At 44.2% G+C, this 22,602-nt stretch overlaps 1 protein-coding gene across 1 annotated transcript in view; it reads left to right on the forward strand.

The window, feature by feature from the left end:
- The window catches only part of LOC143930919 (inactive hydroxysteroid dehydrogenase-like protein 1), a 62,928-nt gene extending 47,212 nt beyond the window's left edge, over window positions 1-15,716 (forward strand). Inside the window, exons 3-4 of the mRNA XM_077455610.1 lie at window positions 1,107-1,334; window positions 15,237-15,716. Of these exons, the coding sequence (XP_077311736.1) occupies window positions 1,107-1,334; window positions 15,237-15,341 (333 nt within the window). The 3' untranslated portion in view covers window positions 15,342-15,716. The remainder of the gene's footprint in view (window positions 1-1,106; window positions 1,335-15,236) is intronic.
- Window positions 15,717-22,602: the final 6,886 nt, after the last annotated feature.

The raw sequence follows: 22,602 nt of genomic DNA on the forward strand, positions 1-22,602 counted from the left end.
AATTTTCCACTTCTTATTAAGTGATTTAACAGTGCTGACTGGCATATTCAAGGCTTTGGATATCTTTTTATATCCTTTTCCATCTTTGTAAAGTTACATTACCTTGTTACTCAGGTCTTTTGACTGTTCTTTTCTATCTCCTCATGGTCTAGCCTGCTTAGTGCATCCTTGTGAAAGCTAACAAACTTATTGATTATTTATATACAGACACTAACTGGGATTTAAAAAAGCTACAAATGTGGGAAATTAACCTTTAATTGCCATTTTAACCTGTGTGCCACATTCTGTGTCTGTCATTCCAGGGTATGTAAACTTTTGATCAGGGTCATTTGGGTAGTTTCTGTTGTCATCATGATTCAAGAAGAGTAAACACAGTTGATTGATAATAAATGGCTTCAGCCAAACACTAACCATGAGTGAAAAAAATGGTTTTGTTTTATTCATAATCTCTGAAAAATAGCCAAGAAATCATAAAGTTTGTAAACTTATGAGCACAACTGTGTACTGTTCTTTCTGTTTGGAAACTTGAGAACGTCCATGGCATGGAAAAAGTCTCCCTCTATGAAAAAAACGGTTTTAGACCAGCTAGGAGACAGAGATAGTGAATTAGAATCAGTTGCAGTATTGAGCGATAGTGATTTGTGGGGGAATTCGCCATCAGACACTGAAAGTGACGACAGCGACGATTCGGCGACTGAGCTAATTTCAGTGTTTTTGATTTTGATTACATTATTGAACAAAATGTATTATTATTATTTGTTATAATTATTTATATTTATTATATTATTTATGATTTTGTGTTTCAAACTTTATCATACCTGGGATGTCTACTAGACTCTTGTTTGGACAGATTTAAGTGAGTTATTTCTAAGAATTACAGGACTACAATATAAAACGCCAAATTTCCATGTGCAACAATGTACTGCTTTGAGCTTCAAAAATCACACCTAATCATACTGCCAGGGAGGTTAATTCCACTGGATTCAGACCCTGTTTTTTTATTATTGTTTTTTTTTAGTTTGACATACCTGCCATTGAGTATGAGTATTTATTTATACAATGTATACCAAATCATGTTAATTTAGAGTGATGTTCTCTCTTTACAGTCTTTTATGGATTCATTTTCTCGAGCTCTACAATATGAATATGCTTCGAAGAAAATCTTTATTCAGAGCTTGGTCACATATTTTGTAAAGACCAATATTTTGGAATTAAGTACATTCTTGAAGACAAAGCCATTACTTGTTCTTGAGGCTAAGGATTATGCTCGTCAGGCAGTAAGAACCATTGGAATATCACGGAGAACAGCAGGACACTTGTCTCACTCTATCCAGGTGAAGATTATAGTAGGCACAAATATGGGATGAGTGCAGGGCAGCTGTTAGAAATCATGGGGCCCCGTACAGCCTACCTGACGGGCCCCCCTTCAACAATCCCTGGCCCTGCTCCTGACCCCTGCTTGAAACAAAATGCAGGTTTGTTTCCATTTACATATGCGTGTGGAGCCAATGCATGCGTTTGCAATTAATAAGCATGAAGGAGCGGGAGCAGTTTAAATTTATTTTAAATTGTATTTTATTACAAATAAAAATCTTACACTGTATCTTTACATTTGATAAACAACATTGCTTGTGATAGCATGGGCCATGACAGGTCCTCTTTATGGAGAGATATGAGGTCTTTTTGGCCTCCAAAGCATCTGATCAAACCAAGATCAGTTTGATTAGATACTTGTTCAAGCTGGTGATGGCTTCTTTACATGAGGCCAAAACTGGTAGTGACAAAATCCTTGTCACTTCCGGTTTCTGATGTCACACAGTGGGAAGAACAATATCCATCCCTCTGGCTGTGTCCCAGGAACCGGATGCTACTGGTCACATCTTTAACCGATTCGCGCCCGCCCTATAGCCGAAAGACGGCTACAGAGCGGAGGCTAACTGCCAGGAGGCCGTCCCTGGACGGCCTCCTGTTTACTTCCGCAATGCGTGCTCCCGGGAGCACGCATCGGGGAAGTTCTGTGCTGGCCGTGTCCCTCGGACACAGCCAGTCACAGATCGCTGTAAACGGCGAATCACAGAGGCCGTTTACAGCACGATTGGCATGTCCAATGAGAGATGATCTCATATGTAAACATATGAGATCATCTCTCAGCGCCGCTCTCCCTCCTCACATAGACAGCGCTTGAGAAGGGAGAGATCAACAGCTGCAGCGGCCGTAAGTAAAAAAAAAAAGTTAAAAAAAGTGCCATCCGCCCCAGTGCCATCTTCCCCCAGTGCCATCCGCGTCCAGTGCCATCCTCCCCAGTGCCACCTGTTAGTGCTATCTGTCCCCAGTGCCACCTGTTGTCAGTGCCATTTGTCCCCAGTGCCATCTGTCATCATTGCCACGTATAAGTGCCATCTGTCATCAGTGCCATCTGTCATCAGTGCCATCTGTCATCAGTGCCACATATTAGTGCCATCTGTCATCAGTGCCACGTATCAGTGCCATTTGTCATCAGTGCCACCTGTCAGTGTCACGTGCCATCTGTTGTCAGTGTCACATGTCATCAATGCCACTTATCAGTGCCATCTGTCATCAGTGTCACGTGTCATCGGTGCCATGTATTAGTGCCATCTGTCATTCGTGCCACATATTAGTGCCATCTGTCATCAGTGCCACGTATAAGTGCCATCTGTCATCAGTGCCACGTATAAGTGCCATCTGTCATCAGTGCCACATATTAGTGCCATCTGTCATCAGTGCCACATATTAGTGCCATCTGTCATCAGTGCCACATATTAGTGCCATCAGTGCCATCTGTCATCAGTGTCATGTGTCATTCTCCTGGTGCTCCAGGGCCTTCAAAAGTGTAATAGGTAGTCAACAAGTTAGATGTGTAATTTATGCTCCTAGAACACGTGACGGCGCTCCCTGCATGTTGGGCCTCTCTATGTGGCCAGGCTGTGAAAAAGTCCCACACATGTGGTATTGTAATACTCAGGAGGAGCAGAATTTTTTGGGGTGTCATTTGTAGTATACACATGCCATGTGAGAGAAATAACCTATTACAATGACAACTTTGTGGGAAAAAAAATCTTAATTTTGCAAAGAATTGTAGGAAAAAATGACAACATCAAAAAGCTCACCATGCCTCTTACTAAATACCTTGGAATGTCTACTTTCCAAAAAGGGGTCATTTGGGGGGTATTTGTACTTTCCTGGCTTGTTCTGGTCGCAAGAAGTGAGATAGTCCCCCAGTACATCAGATGTGATCAATTTTGTATGATTCGCACCACAGCTTGTAGACTCTCTAACTTTCACTATCCACTAATTTGGGTTATTTTTACCAAACATATGTAGCAGTATAAATTGTGGCCAAAATTTATGAAGAAAAATGAATAATTTGCATAATTTTGTCACAGAAACAAAGAAATATGCGTTTTTTTCAAAATTTTCGGTCTTTTTTCATTTATAGCGCAAAAAATAAAAACCCCAGAGGTGATCAAATACCACCAAAAGAAAGCTCTATTTGTGGCAAAAAAAAGGACAAAAACTTAATTTGGGTACAGTGTTGCATGACTGAGCACCGAAAGCTGAAAATTGGTCTGGGCAGGAAGGGTGTTTAAGTGCCCAGTAGGCAAGTGGTTAAAGCAGTAAAGGTGGTGATGGGACCCCCTTCCACTGCCTGTAAAAGTAACCCAGTGGCTTCTTAGCCATTACGATTACTTTTACTTTTCTGCAGAATTGCTGGGGCTAAAAATTATATCTTGATCATTGCTGTAGTGATGACCAAGATATCATCCTTCCATTCCAGCGATGCACTGGTACGTTGCTGGATGGGAAGTAATTAAAGGGAATTGGTTTGGGGAGCAGTAAAAATGCAGCACTGCTGCACATTTACAGCTTCCCCAAATTAAGTTTAAAGTAGCATCTTACCATTTCTTATGATCATCAGCATTATGATCACACAGACAGCACAGTAAGCAGGTACTCTGTCATGGCTCTCTGTCACATTGCTTTTGGGTGCTGACTTTGTTAACTTATAGCTGTACTGTATGTAACAGACTGTAACAAAGCACAGCCATAATAAAGTCAGCACGATGTGACAGAGAGCCATTATAGAACACCTGCTTATTGTGCTACCTGTGATCAGGGCCGCTGATAGGGCAGTACAACCAGCCCTGTTGTACGGGGCCCGCCCCCATCAGCTACACAGTGGGGGCTGGGCATCTTACAGTTCGTTACTGCATTTAAAAAAAACAAATTTTTTTTTTCTAAACTCATTTCCCGCTCCTACTTGCTTACAGAGCGTGGGTTATATAATTTTCCAGGAGGGGAGTGCAGGTGCAGCGGAGGGACTATTTTCTGGCACATGTACATCATGCCACCCCACTATTCTATTAGTCCTGGCTGGCGGAGTGATACAGTGATTCTCCGGTCATCTCCCAGCTGCAGTCCTCACGAGATATGAAGAAGTTGAGGTCAGGGGAGAGCAGGAGGACAGCGTGGCTGCAATGGACACAGTGAGTGGGGAATAGAGGAAAGAATACTCACTGTGTGCTATCATGTATCTCACAGCACAGCAGGTTATCAGCATTACAATTTATCACACAGGTAGCACAATAAGCAGGTGTTCTATAATGGCTCTCTGTCACACCGTGCTGACTTTATTATGGCTGTGCTTTGTTACAGTCTGTTACATACAGTACAGCTTTAAGTTAACAAAGTCAGCACCCAAAAGCAATGTAACAGAGAGCCATGACGGAGTACCTGCTTACTGTGCTGTCTGTGTGATCATAATGCTGATGATCATAAGAAATGGTAAGATGCTACTTTAAACTTAATTTGGGGAAGCTGTAAATGTGCAGCAGTGCTGCATTTTTACTGCTCCCCAAACCAATTCCCTTTAATTACTTCCCATCCAGCAACGTACCAGTACATCGCTGGAATGGAAGGATGATATCTTGGTCATCACTACAGCAATGATCAAGATATAATTTTTAGCCCCAGCAATTCTGCAGAAAAGTAAAAGTAATCGTAATGGCTAAGAAGCCACTGGATTATTTTTACAGGCAGTGGAAGGGGGTCCCATCACCACCTTTACTGCTTTAACCACTTGCCTACTGGGCACTTAAACACCCTTCCTGCCCAGACCAATTTTCAGCGCTCTCACACTTTGAATGACAATTACTCAGTCATGCAACACTGTACCCAAATTAAGTTTTTGTCCTTTTTTCCCCCACAAACAGAGCTTTCTTTTGGTGGTATTTGATCACCTCTGGGGTTTTTATTTTTTGTGCTATAAATGAAAAAAAGACCGAAAATTTTGAAAAAAACGCATATTTCTTTGTTTCTGTGACAAAATTATGCAAATTATTAATTTTTCTTCATAAATTTTGGCCACAATTTATACTGCTACATATCTTTGGTAAAAATAACCCAAATTAGTGGATATTATTTGGTCTTTGTGAAAGTTAGAGAGTCTACAAGCTGTGGTGCGAATCATACAAAATTGATCACATCTGATGTACTGGTGGACTATCTCACTTCTTGCGACCCGAACAAGTCAGGAAAGTACAAATACCCCCCAAATGGCCCTTTTTTGGAAAGTAGACATTCCAAGGTATTTAGTAAGAGGCATGGTGAGCTTTTTGATGTTGTCATTTTTTCCCACAATTCTTTGCAAAATTAAGATTTTTTTATTTTTACTTTTTTTTTTTCACAAAATTGTCATTGTAATAGGTTATTTCTCTCACATGGCATGTGTATGCCACAAATGACACCCCCAAAAAAATTCTGCTCCTCCTCCTGAGTATTACAATACCACATGTGTGGGACTTTTTTACAGCCTGGCCACATAGAGAGACCCAACATGCAGGGAGCGCCGTCACGTGTTCTAGGAGCATAAATTACACATCTAACTTGTTGACTACCTATTACACTTTTGAAGGCCCTGGAGCACCAGGACAATGACACGTGACACTGATATGTGGCACTGATGACACGTGGCACTGACAGATGGCACTAATATGTGGCACTGATGACAGATGGCACTTATACGTGGCACTGATGACACGTGGCACTGATGACAGATGGCACTGATGACAGATGGCACTAATATGTGGCACGAATGACAGACGGCACTAATACGTGGCACAGATGACGCGTGACACTGATGATAGATGGCACGTGACAATGACAGGTGGCACTGATGACAAATGGCACTGATACGTGGCACTGACGACAGATGGCACTGGGGACAAATGGCACTGACAACAGGTGGCACTGGGGACAGATAGCACTAACAGGTGGCACTGGGGGCAGGTGGCACTGGGCGAGGATGGCACTGGGCCAGGATGGCACGGGGGCGGATGGCACGGGGGCGGATGGCACTTTTCTCTCTTTTTTTTCTTTTTTTTTTTACTTACGGTCGCTGCAGCCGTTGATCTCTCCCTTCTCACACACTGTCTGTGTGAGGAGGGAGAGCGGCGCTGAGAGATGATCTCATATGTTTACATATGAGATCATCTCTCATTGGACACGCCGATCGCGCTGTAAACGGCCACTGTGAAGGGTAATTTTATTCTCTTTCATCCAGTGTGATCCATTGACAACATAAAGTATGAGCTGCCTTAAAGTGGTATTAAGCCCAAAACCAAAAGGATAATATTTTAAAGCTTACCAAATAAATGTCATGGCTGCATTAGTTTTCTTTTTTCATATTTTTTTTTTTTTTCACCTGGGAATCTGGCCAGTAAAACACTTGACTTAACTAGTTGCCGACCGCCACGCAACGATGTACGCTGGCAGAATGGCACAGGCAGGCATATGGGCGTACCTGCACGTCCCTGCCTCCCACCAGGTGTGGGCCTGATTGGGCCCCCCAGTGCCGCCTGCGGTGGTCGGAATCCATTCAGGAGTGATCCGTGCTCAGGGGGAGGCCATTGATCCATGCCCACCCCCTCGTAGTCGCTCCTGACGAATGGAAAGCTTCCTCTGCTCCTGTAATGTAAACAGGAGCAGCGGAAGTGATGTAATCTCTCCTTGTGTCGGTCTTTTCATCGCCGTTGAGGAGAGAAAACATCAATGTGAGTTGCACCAAACACTACACTAACAGTAGAACACGCAGGCACACATTTCACCCCCCCCCCCCCAATTACCTGCCAATCACCCCTCTGCACCCCCCTGTCACAGTGACATCAAAAGCAGTTTTTTTTGTTTTTTCTGATTACTACATTGGTGTTATTTGTGACTGTTATAAGTGGTAGGACAGTTAGGGTTAGGCTCATTTAGGTCTAGGGTACCCCCAACCCCCCCAATAAAGGTTTAACCCCTTGACCTCCCCCCCAGTTACCGGTGTCACTAAACAATCGTTTTTCTGATCGCTGTATTAGTGTCACAGTATTATAGTCAGGCAGGTAAGTATTTAGGTTTGCCGTCAGCTTTTTATAGCGTCAGGTACCCCCCCATATGCTACCTAATAAAGGTTTTAACTCCCTGATTGCCCCCTAGTTAACCCTTTCACCAGTGATCACCATATAACTGTTATGGGTAACGCTGGTTAGTTAGTTATTTTTTTTAATAGGCAGGCCGTTTATTACCCAATAAAGGTTTAACCCCCTGATCGCCCGGTGGGTGATATAAGTTAGGTTTTAGGGTCAGATAGGGTCTGCATCGCCCCAGGCAGTGTCAGGTTAGTGCCAGTACCACTAACACCAACGCACACAGCATACACCTTTCTTAGTGGTATAGTATCTGAACGGATCGATATCTGATCTGATCAGATCTATACTAGCGTCCCCAGCAGTTTAGGGTTCCCAAAAACGCAGTGTTAGTGGGATCAGCTCAGATACCTGCTAGCACCTGCGTTTTGCCCCTCCGCCCAGCCCACCCAAGTGCAGTATCGATCACTGTCACTTACAAAACACTAAACGCATAACTGCAGCGTTCGCAGAGTCAAGCCTGATCCCTGCAATCGCTAACAGTTTTTTTGGTAGCGTTTTGATACAGTAGCTTTTTTACCTGTGAGTCTCACTAGTGTACCACTAAATTTAGAGCCCAAAATGGTAAATCGAAGGTACACTAGTGAAAAGGCCTACACGTTTGTGAGCATGACAGATAGTGAAGAGGAAGTCACACATCTGTCAGATTCAGGCTCAGAATACGATCCTGTAGATGTCAGCGACTCCAATAGCTCTGACAACGGAGTTGTGGTCCCTGCCAAGGTCAGGCGTACCAGACCCCGATCTTCTGTCGTTGAGGTGCAAGAACCGCAGGACTCTCGTATGGAGCAGAGAAGTACTAGAGCCGCTATTCCTTCTGGTGAACTGGCAAGCACCAGTGGCCTAGTACACCCTGGTCGTACATCCAGCACTGCAGTAACACTTGGTGAGGTGGGGAGTCCCATAACTGCAGTTCAAGCTGGTGAGGTGGCAAGCACAAGTAGTGTCCCACTGCCACCAAGAAGACAAAGACAGGCCCGTTGAGCCCATAGTGCCCTTCCTGCAGAATTTGCCAATACTAACTGGGAACCCACCACTTCTGCAGCACCCGTACTTCCCCCATTCACTGGCCAACCCGGCATTCAGGTGAAAATAGTTGATTTTACATCACTTGATTTTTATTCACTGTTTTTCACAGAAGATTTCTATAGATCTATTGTGGACCAAAGCAATTTGTACGTTGGTCAACACATCGCCACTATTCCCCAGTCCTCCCTTACCAGAGATTGGAAACCAATTACGGTTTCCGAATTTAAGACCTTTCCGGGCCTTTCTCTCCTCATGGGCATAACCAAAAAGAGTGAGTTGCGGTCATATTGGTCCACTGACTCAATTCACTATATGCCTGTGTTCTCTGCTTCCATGGCCAGGGCACGATACGAGCAGATCTTGCAGGTTCATGCACTTCAATGACAATGAACTCCTCGTCGTCCTCATGGAGACCCTGGATACGATCGGCTCTACAATATATTCAGCCCCTCATAAACCACTTCAACCAAGTTTTTGCAGACTTGTTTACTCTCCATCAAGTTGTCTGCGTTGATGAGTTCCTGATTACATTTTCTGGCCGCTTGTCATTCAAACAGTACCTTCCCAGCAAGTGTGCCAGATACGGGGTCAAGATGTATAAGCTCTGTGACAGGGCCACAGGCTATATATGTAGTTTTATGGTTTACGAGGGAAGAGATAGTCACGTAGAGCCGACAAACGGCCCTGACTACATAGAAAGTGCTTACAAGATTGTGCGGGACTTGGTGTCACCCTTCGAAAAGGGGTTCCATTTGTATGTGGACAATTATTACACGAGCGGGACACTATTTATTCACTTGTTTGATCAACAGATTGGAGCATGTGGCACCATGTGGTCTAATCGCCGGGGCTTTCCCCAGCAGCTTGTAGATTTCCATCTTAGGCTGGGGGAGAGACTGCTTGAAGTGTAATAACTTGCTCGCTATGAAGTGGAGGGATAATAAGAATGTTTTCGTTCTTACCTCCCTTCATGCAGACATGACAGTCCAATTTACTACGGCGACTGGTGTTGTGGAGAAACCCCTCTGTGTCCACGAATATAACCGTAATATGGGAGGGGTGGACCTCAACGACCAGTTATTGGCACCGTACCTAGTGTGCTGGTACAAAAAAGTGTCTGTTTATTTATTTCAATTGGCTTTGCTGAACGCTCATGTGCTATACAGAGCTTCAGGATGGACTGGATCCTTCCTTAAATTCCAGAGCCCTTCTGTTTCCAGACAGTGCTCCACCTCACATTCCCCAGCCATATGCAGTAAGCCGGCTGCATGAGAGGCATTTTCCTTATGTCCTCCTGGGTACCCCTACCCAACGAGCCCCCCAAACAATATGTTGTGTCTGTAGAAAGCGTGAATATAGGTGTAACACTCATTATTATTGTCCCCGCTGTCCTGACAATCCTGGTCTTTACATTGGTGAATGTTTTGAGCGCTACCATACACTAGTTGAGTTTAAGCATAGGGTACAGCATTGCACGGACTAGGCACACTTTCACAGGGTCTCCCAAGATGCAATTGCATTTTGAGAGACCCAAACCTGGAACCATAACAACCAATACAACCATTACAGTTACAAAAAAAAGTGTAAAAAATAAAGATAAGAAAGTAAAAAATACACAAAAAAAATAATAGTTGTTGTTTTATTGTTATCTTTCTCTGTAATCTCTCTCTATTGTTCTGCTCTTTTTTACTGTATTCTATTCTGCAATGTTTTATTGTTATTATGTTTTATCATGTTTGCTTTTCAGGTATGTAATTTTTTTATAATTTACTGTTTACTGTGTTTTATTGTTAACCATTTCTTTGTTTTCAGGTATGCCATTCAGCTGCAGCATGGATTTATTTATCTTGACAGCAACAGCGTTTGCTCCCATGATAGATAAAGCCATGACTCCAGCACTGTAGGAGGTGATTTCACCACCACAGTTAAAAAAAAAAAAAAAAAAAAAGGAGCATATATGCCAAAGCATGGGGGCAGCAGAGTTGGAGGAGTGTTTTTCTTCTAAGTTTTGCAGGAGGATGCCCCCATGCTTCGGCATATATATATTTTAGGCACAGACTGCATTAAAAAATGTTTTATTTTTTACTATTTTTTTTTTTTGCTTTGCAGGTATGGTAAGTCTTGAGCCCCATTCACACTATCAGATTATCTTCTGAGTTTTTCCTTCAGATTTACCAAAACCATATAATATGAGGACAAACCTTAGGAGTTTCAATGTGTATGCAATCAGGCAGGCCCTTCTACTACATGGTTTTGGTAAATCTGAAGGAAAAACTCAGCAGATAATCTGATAGTGTGTATGGGGCTTTACTGTTATTCAGTTGCAGCGTGGATTTATTTATCTTGACAGCAACAGCGTTTGCTCCCACGATACATAAAGCCGTGACTCCAGCGCTATAGGAGGTGATTTCACCACCACAGTTAAAAAAAGAGCATATATGCCGAAGCATGGGGGGGGGGAGATTTGCAGATGTCCCAAATGCTTCGGCATATATAAATGGTGCATGTATGCCCATCAGAAGTGGGTGGATGAAGGGAGATATTCTAATGGTGGGCATACCCACCGATCAATCTCTTTTTTTCATTCAGCTCACAGGCTGCATAAAAAAAAAAGAAAAATAAGATTACAATATATGCCCAACAAGGACCAGCAACGTACTGGTATGTTGCTGAACTTTGAGTGGTTATACCAGAATGATGCCTGTGGGTTTAGGTATCATCTTGGTACCATTCTTTTCAGCCGGCGGTCGGCTTTCATGTAAAAGTAATCTTAGCAGCTAATTAGCCTCTAGATTGCTTTTACAAGCAGTGGGAGGGAATGACCCCCCCCCCCACTGTCTTCCATGGTTTTCTCCGGCTCTCCTGTCCCAACAAGGAACCTGAGAATGCAGCCGGTGGTTCTGCCAGCTGACCATAGAGCTGATCAGAGACCAGAATGGCTCCAATCTTCTCTATGGCCTAAGAAACCGGAAGCTACAAGCATTTTATGACTTCGATTTTGCTGGATGTAAACAGCACCATTGGGAAATTGGGAAAGCATTTTATCACATCAATCTTGGTGTGGACAGATGCTTTGAGGGCAGAGGAGAGATCTAGGGTCCAGAGGGCAGAGGAGAGATCTTGGGGTAACAGACCCAAATTTTTTCACAAGAGTACCTGTCACTACCTATTGCTATCATAGGGGATATTTACATTCCCTGAGATAACAATGAAATAAAAAAAAAAAAAAAAAAAAAAAATTAAAGGAACTGTTTAACCACTTGAGATCCGCGCTATAGCCAAATGACGGCTACAGCGTGGATCTCCTTTTCCGGGACTACGTCTATTGACGTAGTCCTGTGTACGAGCGGCCTGCGCGCCCCCTGAGGGGCGCGCGCGGCGCGCTCTGTGATCGGCGAGTCCATGAGACTCGCCTGATCACCGATCCGTGCAAGGGGTCGATCCCGACCCCCCTTATCACGTGATCAGCTGTCAGCCAATGACAGCTGATCAGGTGACATAACGGAGCCGGTAATCGGCTAGTATTCCTCCTCGCGCTGACATCAGTCCCGATCACGGCCAGCAATGCAAGCGCCCACCTGCCCCCTGCCAGTGCCCACCTGCCCCCTGCAGTGCCACCCTAATAAAAAGTAAGTGCCCCCCGTCAGTGCCACCCAGTAGTGCCCATAGTGCCACCCAGCAGTGCCCACAGTACCACCCAGCAGTGCCCACAGTGCCACCCAGCAGTGCCACCCACAGTGCCACCCAGCAGTGCCACCCACAGTGCCCACAATCTGCCTCAAAGGTGCTGCACCCCAGTGCCGCCCATCAGTGCCCAGCAGTGCCGCCCATCAGTGCCCATCAGTGCCGCCCATCAGTGCCCAGCAGTGCCACCTATCAGAGCCACCTATCAGTGCCACCTATCAGTGCCCATCAGTCCCATCTATCAGTGGTACCTATCAGTGCCCATCTGTGCCACCCATCCGTGCCACCCATCCGTGCCATCTTATCTGTGCCCATCTTTGCCCATCAGTGCCGCCTTATCTGTGCCCATCGGTGCCGCCTTATCTGTGCCTATTAGTGCCGCCTTAACTATGCCTATCAGTGCCCACCAGTGCAGCCTATCAGTGCCCACCAATGCAGCCTATGAGTGCCCACCAATGCAGCCCATCAGTGCCCACCAATGCAGCCCATCAGTGCCCACCAATGCAGCCCATCAGTGCCGCCTAATCAGCGCACTTCAATGAAGGAGAAAAATGACCCGCTTGCAAAATTTTATAACAAACTATTAAAACATGATTTATTTTTTTATTTTTTTTGCATCTTTTTTTGTTTGTTTAGCAAAAAATAAAACTCCGAGCTGTAACTAAATACCACCAAAAGAAAGCTCTATTTGTGGGAAAAAAATGATAAAAATTTCATTTGGGTACAGTGTTGTATGCCCGCGCAATTGTCATTCAAAGTGCATCAGCGCTGAAAGCTGAAAATTGGTCTGGGACTGAGGGGGGTTTAAGTGCCCAGTAAGCAAGTGGTTAAAAAAAAAAAAAGCACCCCTGTCCCCCCCTGCTCTCGCAACCGTCCTGTCTGGCATCATATGTAAACAGCAATTGCATCATGCATGTGAGGTATCACCGCAAAGGTCAGATTGAGGGCAGTAATTTTAGCAGTAGGCCTGCTCTGTAAATCTAAAGTGGTAACCTGTAAGCTTCTAAATGTTGTGCAAAAAAATGCCAGGAAAGTTCAAACCCCCCAAATGACGACATTTTGGAAAGTAGACAAAGTAGCTATTTGCTGAGAGGCATGTTGAGTCCATGGAATATTTTATATTTTGCCACAAGTTGCGGGAAAATTACAAACTTTTTTTTTGCACAAAGTTGTCGCTAAATGATATATGATATGTATTTTGGGGTGCAATTTCCCATATAACCATGGCATGTGTGAGCAATATATAATTTAGTGACAACTTTTTGTAAAATATATATATATATATATATATATATATATATATATATTTTTTTTTTTTTTTCATTATTCAATCACTTGGGACAAAAAAATAAAATATTCAGTGGGCTCACCATGCCTCTTAGCAATTTCTTTAGGGTGTCTACTTTCCAAAATGGGGTCATTTGGGGGGGGGGGTTGTACTGCCCTGCCATTTTAGCCCCTCAATAAATGAGATAGGCAGTCATAAACTAAGCTGCATAAATTCCAGAAAATGTACCCTAGCTTGTACATGCTATAACTTTTGCAAAAACCAATAAATATACTCTTATTGACATTTTTTTTTACCAAAGACATGTGGCTGAAATACATTTTGGCCAAAATGTATGACTAAAATTGAGTTTATTGGATTTTTCTTATAACAAAAAGTAGAAAATATCTTTTTTTTTTCAAAATGTTCAGTCTTTTTCCTTTTATATCGCAAAAATAAAAATCGCAGAGGCAATCAAATACCATCAAAAGAAAGCTGTATTTGTGGGAAAAAAAGGACGCAAATTTTGTTTGGTTACAACATTGCATGACCGCGCAATTACCAGTTAAAGCAGTGCAGTGCCAAATTGTAAAAAGTCCTCTGCTGTTTGACCAGCCAGATGGTCCAGAGCTGAAGTGGTTGAATTGTCTACACCAGTGGCGGCTGGTGCTCAATTGTCTTGGGGGAGGCAGCCCCCGGCCTCTCCCAGCCAGCCAGCCACATATCACACAATTGTCATACAACTGGGTGGTCTCACCCTTTTTGAAGCCAATTAGAGCCTCATGCTCTAATCATGTGCTTCAAAAAATAAACACCATGCGTCCAACACCCTGCATGTAGATTATGGTCCGGACGCACGGATTAGAGGGGCGGCACCCCTGCCCCCTGCATGAGCAGCAGCCACTGGTCTACACTCTGTATAGCGGAGCAACTGAGACACCAGTGGTCAGCACCATTGTTAATCTGGAGCGAGGGGAGTGTTAGATGTACTAGCAGATTTGAATGCACTAACAAATTAATGCCAAACTCCAGCTAATACTCTTTAAAGGCGACCCTCTTTTGCCTCATGTAATAGTGATTGGGTGGCTGTAGAGCTGCTAAGATCACCTTTACAAGAAAGACCATCGCCTGCCACTGCAGCCATGATCCTGGTATCACCGCTCCCATCCAAGGACTTGTATGTACAGAGGGTAGACGGGAAGCTGTTAAAACATTTAAATAAAAGCTGACCATTATCAGCATTTCCATTGATGGATTGTCACAACCCCATAACTGTCATTTTGCTGAACCACTCAGTTTGTTAAAGGAAATAGAAATATTAGATCTACTGGCTGGATCAACAGATAATAAAACTGCATGACAATGCTATTGAAAGACTGCAACATATGTGTTACTTTTTTGTTTAGTCTTAGTTCCACTTAAATGCTGAATTCCAGGCATATCTTACAATACTAAATGTAGAATGCAGTTATGTATTTATTAAAAACATTCTTTTATTTTGACTGCAACTAATATAAATTTGACTTCTGTCTCTTGTAATCCCCTGTACAGCAGATATATCCCAGAGACTTGGATAGGGAGGGACAGTACTTGGGACCAATCATATGTGCAATTGGCTGTTTGTCTAGAGTTCAGCGTTAAGTATAAAAGTGTTTCAGACTGTCCATCAGATCTGTATGCAAAAAAACAAAATAGATGAACTTGCATTGCTAAGGAGGAGCTGATCTAGTAGTACGTTTTTAAAAAAAATTTTTACTTTTTTTTTCCCACAGATGTTGTTAAGTAATTCGTTTCCGGAATGGCTCTGGGTATCCATATTTACCTTTATCTGCAACACCCTTCGCGTGGTGCGCAATCGCAAACCAGTGAAGTTATAAAAATCCACAGATACAATTTCTCCACTGTTGAACATGTTAAAGATTTGTGAGAGGAACATAATTCTATACTTGTATTTCCTCTTTATATTCCAAATTATATATTTTTTTTTTCTATGTTGTATTGAACTGCATGAGCTTAATTTTTTCTGTAGTATGCTAATATCTACTGGCAGTTTCTGGTTACTGCAACTTATTTACTAATGTGATTTTTGGTATGTTCCTCTTCCTCTTCTGTTTACTGCTAGTTAGTTTGGTCATAGCCAGACCTCCAACATTTTTTCCATGTTCCTTCAGTCAGTGTTGGTACTTCGTAGAGACAGGGCTTAGGAATGTCATTTTCTCCTTGTATTTCAAAAGACTGTAAAACATCATCTGTACCGCAATTAGCTGAAGTAAAATTGTGTTGCATTCAAATTCTGTGTCTTATTGACCATATTGTCCCCAAAGACTGAGTCTAAAGAGGTATGTCAATGCATAAAGCAGCACTTGAAACAGTAAGAAGTCATATTTCTGGAGCCTTTATATTCTCTGCTACATCTGTAAGTACATGGTCTTTTCTACACTATGTGTGAGCTTATGCTGCATTACAGACTCTGAGTAGGAATGGGCAAACAGTTCAGGCCAGGTATAAGTTCAGCATTAACATCGCCCATTTTGGTCTTTTCTACACTATGTGTGAGCTTATGCTGCATTACAGACTCTGAGTAGGAATGGGCAAACAGTTCAGGCCAGGTATAAGTTCGGCATTAACATCGCCCATTTTGGTGTCCGAACATTGAGTGCACAGTCAATAGGTTTTGCTGGAGCGGGGCCAGGAAGCCAGCTGCTGCATCCTTAACAATGGATGAGCACCTTGAGCGGGGGCCTCTTCCCGACAACCTTGGGCAGTGGTTGTGGGGGTCTGTGGGCCAGGGGTTTATCTGAATCTGAAAGCCTCCTTTCCAGATCCCCCCCCCCCCACGTATATGGCAAACCCTACTCATTCACCAAAAAAGTGAGACGCAACATGAGTTTGACAGTTCCCCCCCCCCCCCGCCCCAGTAGACCCATCCTCAATCATGATGTCTGCCTCAGCGACAGACCCAAAACAAACACTCTCTCTGCAGCAAAGGCTGATTGCCAAATGCATGCTCCCCCGTCTGACAGTTCCTAAATAGGTATGGGGTTGGTGCCACCAGGTGACCAAACTCCAGTAAGCCCCCTGCCCACAGACCCCCACAACCATAAACCAGGGTTGTCAGTAAGAGGCCCTTGTCCCCATAAACATGGGAATAAGTTGCTTGCCCCAATGCATCCCCCATGTTGAGGTCATGTGGTCTGGTATGGTACAGGGGGGGTGCTCACTTGTCCCACCTTTCCTGGCCTGCCAGGCTGCATGCTCAGATAAGGGTCTGGTATGGATTTGGGGGGCCCCACACCATTGTGGTGCACTCAGCAGGAGGGAGAGGCCAAGAGATCCGGCAAGGGATCCAAGAAGAGGAGGACATGGGCTGCTCTGTGCAAAACCACTGTACAGAGCAGGTAATTATAACATCAGAAAATGTCCATGTGATGGAAAAAAAAAGTCCAGGAGCAAAAGCTTCAAGTAACAATCCCTCCACCTCCAAAGCACTCGCTTCGCTCACCTCAAGTAATGGACCCCTGACCTAACAGGTGGTCATAAGCACATGTTGCAGCAATGGGTGAAATACAACAAGAACTGGTTTTGCCCAAGACAGTATAAATAAAAGAATAAATCAAAGTGTTCTCCATTTAAAACAATCCAGCTTTTATAAGTAGATAAAAAACCTACTCACATAGAGCTGGTCAGTTCAAGCATAAACACGAGACATGGAGTAACATATTAATTCAGAAGGACAGCGGGTGACGTCAGACGTAGCTCCTTCCCCCGTACGCATTATGCTCACTTTGTCAGCGGGTTGGATAGGAGCATGCAGACCAGTGCCCACAGGGGAGCGCACGCTAGTGCACACACCAGGGCCAACCGGAGCATGCACACCAGTGCCCACAGAAGCTCGCACACCAGCGTGCACAGGATCGCTTGCGCCAACGTGCATCGGCACGCACCGGCGCCCACCATAACGGCCAGCACATCGTCTAACCAGGTAATCTCTCTGACAAGATGGTTCGAACACCCCCCCCCCCATTTGGTTTGCACCAGAACATGTGAATAGGCAAAAAGTTCTAGCGAACGTACGAACCCTATTAAAGTCTATGGGACAAGAATATGAAAAATCAAAAGTGCAGGCTGGCTCCCCTAAAACAGGGTACACTTGAGAAAGGGGTGTGCATGCTTTGTATGAGTCTCACGCATGCTCTGAAACACATTGGGTTTCTCCCATACCCCGGTGACGTCACACGCTCACTGGCTCGCTCACAGAGCTGAATACCTCCATCTCCCCCAGCCATCGAGAGGATCAGCCGGCTTCCTCCAGGGTTATCACTGTTACCGCAGCTGGGCATTCTGCTCACACAGGACACGCCAGAGACATCCGAGACCAATCCGGGAGATCTCACTTCCCAAGAGCCTGTCATCCCTTACTTTGATGTAAGTGTTGGATAACAACACTCAGAGGAGCTTTTCTGTTTTTTTCTTGTCTTATCCAAGCATGTAGCCTGGAGGTCAGGATAGGGGGGGACAAGAGAGCCCCCCCGAATCATACCAGGCCACATGCCCTCAACATGGGGGGAGTGGTATGGTGTGCCCCCCAATGCACCTCTTCCCAACAACCCTGGCCATTAGTTGTTGAGGTCTGTGGGTGGGGGGCTTATCGGAATCTGGAATCTATTTTTTGGGTTCGTCGGGCGGCGTGATTGAAGATGGATGGACATCGCGTGACAATTTTTGACAATTCCTTTATTAAAAAAAAAAAACTGTCGTGTTTTTTGGCTTTTTTTGGTTTTTGGAATGGGTAGGGGTAGAATGTACCTGATACCCATTCACATGGGGGGGCTGGGATTTGGAGGCCCCCATGTTAAAGGGGGCTTCCAGATTCAAATAAGCGCCCTGCCCACGAACCCCAACAACCAATGACGGGCTTGTTGGGAAGAGGCTCTTGTCCCCATTAACATGGAGAGCATAGGAGGCTGATCGATGAGGAAAACATTGACCACAGTGTATATGACACTTTCAGCTGCAACATGATTGCTCCACGGAAGGGCTTCTAGTGTGGGCCACGGAGCAACCTTTTGGATTTTTACCCTCAATACTCTGACCTCTGTGGAGCTCCCAGCTATGACTAAGCACCATGTTCGGTGTGAAACATGTCAGTGGCTGTGCAGTTAGTCTGTTTACCAGCCTAGATGCTATGATTTTAATTACATTTTTTAAATAAAGTTGAATAATTCGGAGTGCGGCTATCCAGCTACATCTTTTCTACTTCAGTTCCTGTTGCAAACAGAGCCAGCACCCTGTGGGATTGTGGAGACAGCTGTTTTGGGAGAAGTCATTACCTTAGAGCGGTAATTCTTTGTATTGAGCTCCCATGAATAGCTTGAGGTCCACAACATTTTATAATATCTCTAAATATTCATTTTTTCTATTATTTTACAATATTTTTTGTTTTATTATTTATACTTTATGATGCTCTACTCACCATTGCATTTTCAGTAGCCACTTTTGGCACTGTTTGTGTTTGGTTAGATATGAATTACTTGTCATCCGTTACATGCCTTTATCTATTCTTATACCAGAACAGAATTGATCATGCAAGTATTTTCTAGTTTGATATATTATTCCTTATTTCTTTTTTTTATATAGAATTATATTATATATTTTTTTTATTTTCTGACACCCAAGATTTTATTATCATTTTATCATCATCTAATATTGGGTTATATTGTGTTCAGATTTTGTTATATCCATTTACAACCGCATTTTTGTTTATAATTATACAGTGTATACATTGGTTTATTGATATTCTTTTTGCCAACATAATTTTCCCATAAAATATTACATGGACAAATTATTATTATGCTTCGTACACATGATCGCACATTCCGACATCAAAATCCATGGATTTTTTCCAACGGATGTTGGCTCAAACTTGTCTTGCATACAGACAGTCGCACAAATCTTGTCAGAAATTCCGAACGTCAAGAACGCGGTGACGTACAACATGTACGATGAGCCGAGAAAATTTAAGTTCAATAGCCAGTGCTGCTCTTCTGCTTGATTTCGAGCATGCATGGAATTTTGTGCGTCGAAATTGTGTACACGCGATCAGAATTTCCGACAACAGATTTTGTGGTCGGAAAATTTGAGATCCAGATCTCAAATGTTAGTTTGTCGGAAATTCCGATGGAAAATGTCCGATTGGTCCTACACACTGTTGGAATTTCCGACAACAAGCTCCCATCAAACATTTCTATCAGAAAATCCATCTGTGTGTACGCGGCATTAGTGTTTTATATGCCTTATATTGTAAAATGTGTGCTATCCATTAAGTTCATGTTTTACCTGCTTCCACCCCCCCCCCCCCCCCCCCACCTTCTCTTTATATGCTGATTATTTTAGTACCTTTAGTCCATCATACAGTAGTATTGCACATTCCACCCTCTCACTCTTTTTCTTGCCCCCTCCCACTCTAGCCGCTTCAGCTTAAAGGCCGTTATCTCCCTCAAAACCACATCTGACATCAGCTTTTGAATTTGATGGATGGCTGCCCCTGCGTACGGCCATAGATGCCACTGGCTTGTCTGTAGTTTTTGTCTTGTTCTGGTGCTAAATGTATCACTGCTGCTACATGGTTGGCTTGTCTATACACAGCCTGTTTTCTGCCTGCTGCCTGCTTTCCTAGTGGTTCCAGCTGAGGTTGGACACCAAGATTTTAACTTGTAAGTGTGCTATGTTCAATAAAATGGTGTTATTTGATTCTACTAACTCCATTTTCCTGTTCCCCATGTAAACAATGACATTTTTTTTTTAAAAGCAAAAGATCAATTTTTTTGTTGATCTTTTGCTTTTTAGGGTAGAGGAGAGATTTATTTGGTCTTTTAGACCTCGGATCTCTCCATAAAGAGGAACTGTCATGCTGTATTTTTATCGCAAAGAATGTTTACATTCCTTGCGATAGCAATATAAGTGATCAAAAAAATAGTTTTTTTTAAAGGACAGGTTAAAAATGAAAAAAATTAAATTTTTAAAGCGCCCTTGTCCCCCCGTGTTGGTGTGCAGTGGTCATCACATACCTAGGTCCTGCCCATGTATGTATACAATGTTCGCAGTACACATGTAAGGTATCACTGCGAATGTCAGAGTGAGAGCAATTATCATGTACCTGGTAGCAGAGCCTGAAATTATGAAGAAGGCCTCTCTTACACCTCTGACTTGGGGCCCCTGCTAGTATGAACAGAAGGGGCAGGAGTGCAGAGTGGCATAGGTGCCTGTAGGTCTTGCCAGTAGCAGAACAGGTATCCACGCCAGGCAGGAGAGGTCATTAGAAGACGTCAGTGCAGCAGTCAGGCTGGTAGGCAGCTGGAGGATAGCAGACTGCAGCAGGCTAGTATTGGTGACAGCGTGCAGGTGAGGCATGCGCTGGTAGCAGACTGTTGAACAGCAGGCACAGCAGGATGTGACAGGAAGCAGGGTCAGGCAAGCCAGGTCATATAAAGGCAGGACAGATCAGATACAGAGGAGCAGGCAATAGCGTGGTCTGGGTACAAGCTGGGTCAGGAGCCTATCAGTGCAATAGAAGCTGATGGAGCAGACAGAAGTGGAGGTCAAGGATAAGCCGGGGTCAGCGCAGAGTTCAGAGAGTGGTCAGACAAGCCGGGTCAGCAACTAGAATCAGGATACAGGATAACAGAAAGACAGGATACAGGAAAGGTTGAAAAACAAAACAGCACTGATCCCGAGCACTGGCTGAGTTCGGCACCAACATCTGTCAAAAGGTGCACTTTCACGCAGGAAAATCTGCAATAGCTTGTGTGCATGCAGGTTCTCGCATGCGCATCTTTATTAGCCAGTGCCAAATTTGGTGTGTGTGTGTGTGTGTGTGTGTATATATATATATGCATTTTTTTTATTTACTAAAGTGTATTTTTCACAAAAAAAATGCCATTCGAAAAACTGCTGCTCACAATACAACAGCCTATATATTTCATAAATGCCATTAAAAGTGGTAGACAGAGTATTATTGGTATATCTAGGCTAAACATGCAGGCTAGGAGACTACCTAGAAATAACTATTAGTTACATTCCAGTGTAATATTGTGTATGAAAACCAGGGTCGAAATGGGGGGGGGGGGGGGTTCAGGGGGGATGCCTTACTAGGAAAGGCTGCTCTAAGGTTGTCACTGCCACCCGATCAAGTTAAATGGACAGGTAGGTCTCCATCCTAGTCCTGCCCAGTGCCCAAAGAGCCTGTATTTTCTGTGTGAGGCATGCCAGAGAAGGGGAGGCTTCAAAGAAGGCCCTGGACTGGGGGCATTAGAGGAGGCCCTGGGCTGGGGGGGGGGTGCAGAGGGCACCCTGGACTTGAAGGAAGCAGAGGAGGTCCTGATGGGCTGGGGGGGTTCAGAGGAGGCCATGACCTCGGGGGGGGGGGGGGGGTGCAGTGTAGACCCTGGACTTGGGGGATGCAGAAGAGGTTCTGGGCTGGGGGGGTGCCGAGGAGGCCCTGGACTGGGGGAATGCAGAGGAGGCCCTGAACTAGGAGGGGAGTAAACAGAAAGCCCTTGACTGGGGAGTACAACGGAGGCCATGGACTGGGGGATGTACAGTGGAGGCCATGGACTTGAAAAGTGGGGTTGATAAAGGACCTGGATTCGAAGAGCAGGGTGGAGAGGAGGCTCTTAATTTGGGGTGGGCTGTAAAGGAGGCTTTGGACTAGCAAAGGAACACAGAGGAGGCCCTGAACTAGGGGATGGGTGGGTGCAGAGGAGGAAAATGACTAGGAAATGGTAGTTGGTGTGGCAAAGGCTCCTGGATAGTTGGGGGACAAGGGAGATACTGAACTAGGTGAGGCAGTACCTGGAGGTCCCAGATTAGGAGACAGGGAATCTGCGAGAGCCTGGATTTAAAGCCTGGGCTGATAAAAAGCCTGCCTGGGCCCTGGAGGGTGAGTTCACAACATAAATAGGGACATTTATGCCAAATGCCAAACAGGAGCAGAGAGACAGGTCGTGTGATAGATTTATTAAAGGAGAAGTACATCTAAAGCCTGTTTGGTTGTACTTCTGTTGATCACAGCAGTGCAGATTATTTTGCACTTCTGTGACCCATTTTCAGCTGACAGTGGGCTTAAGCTTTCTCTCGGCT

The sequence above is a fragment of the Lithobates pipiens genome, unplaced genomic scaffold (genome assembly GCF_037356315.1).
Source record: "Lithobates pipiens isolate NorthernLeopardFrog02 unplaced genomic scaffold, aLitPip1_a1.2 Scaffold_10, whole genome shotgun sequence".
Lineage (NCBI taxonomy): Eukaryota > Metazoa > Chordata > Amphibia > Anura > Ranidae > Lithobates > Lithobates pipiens.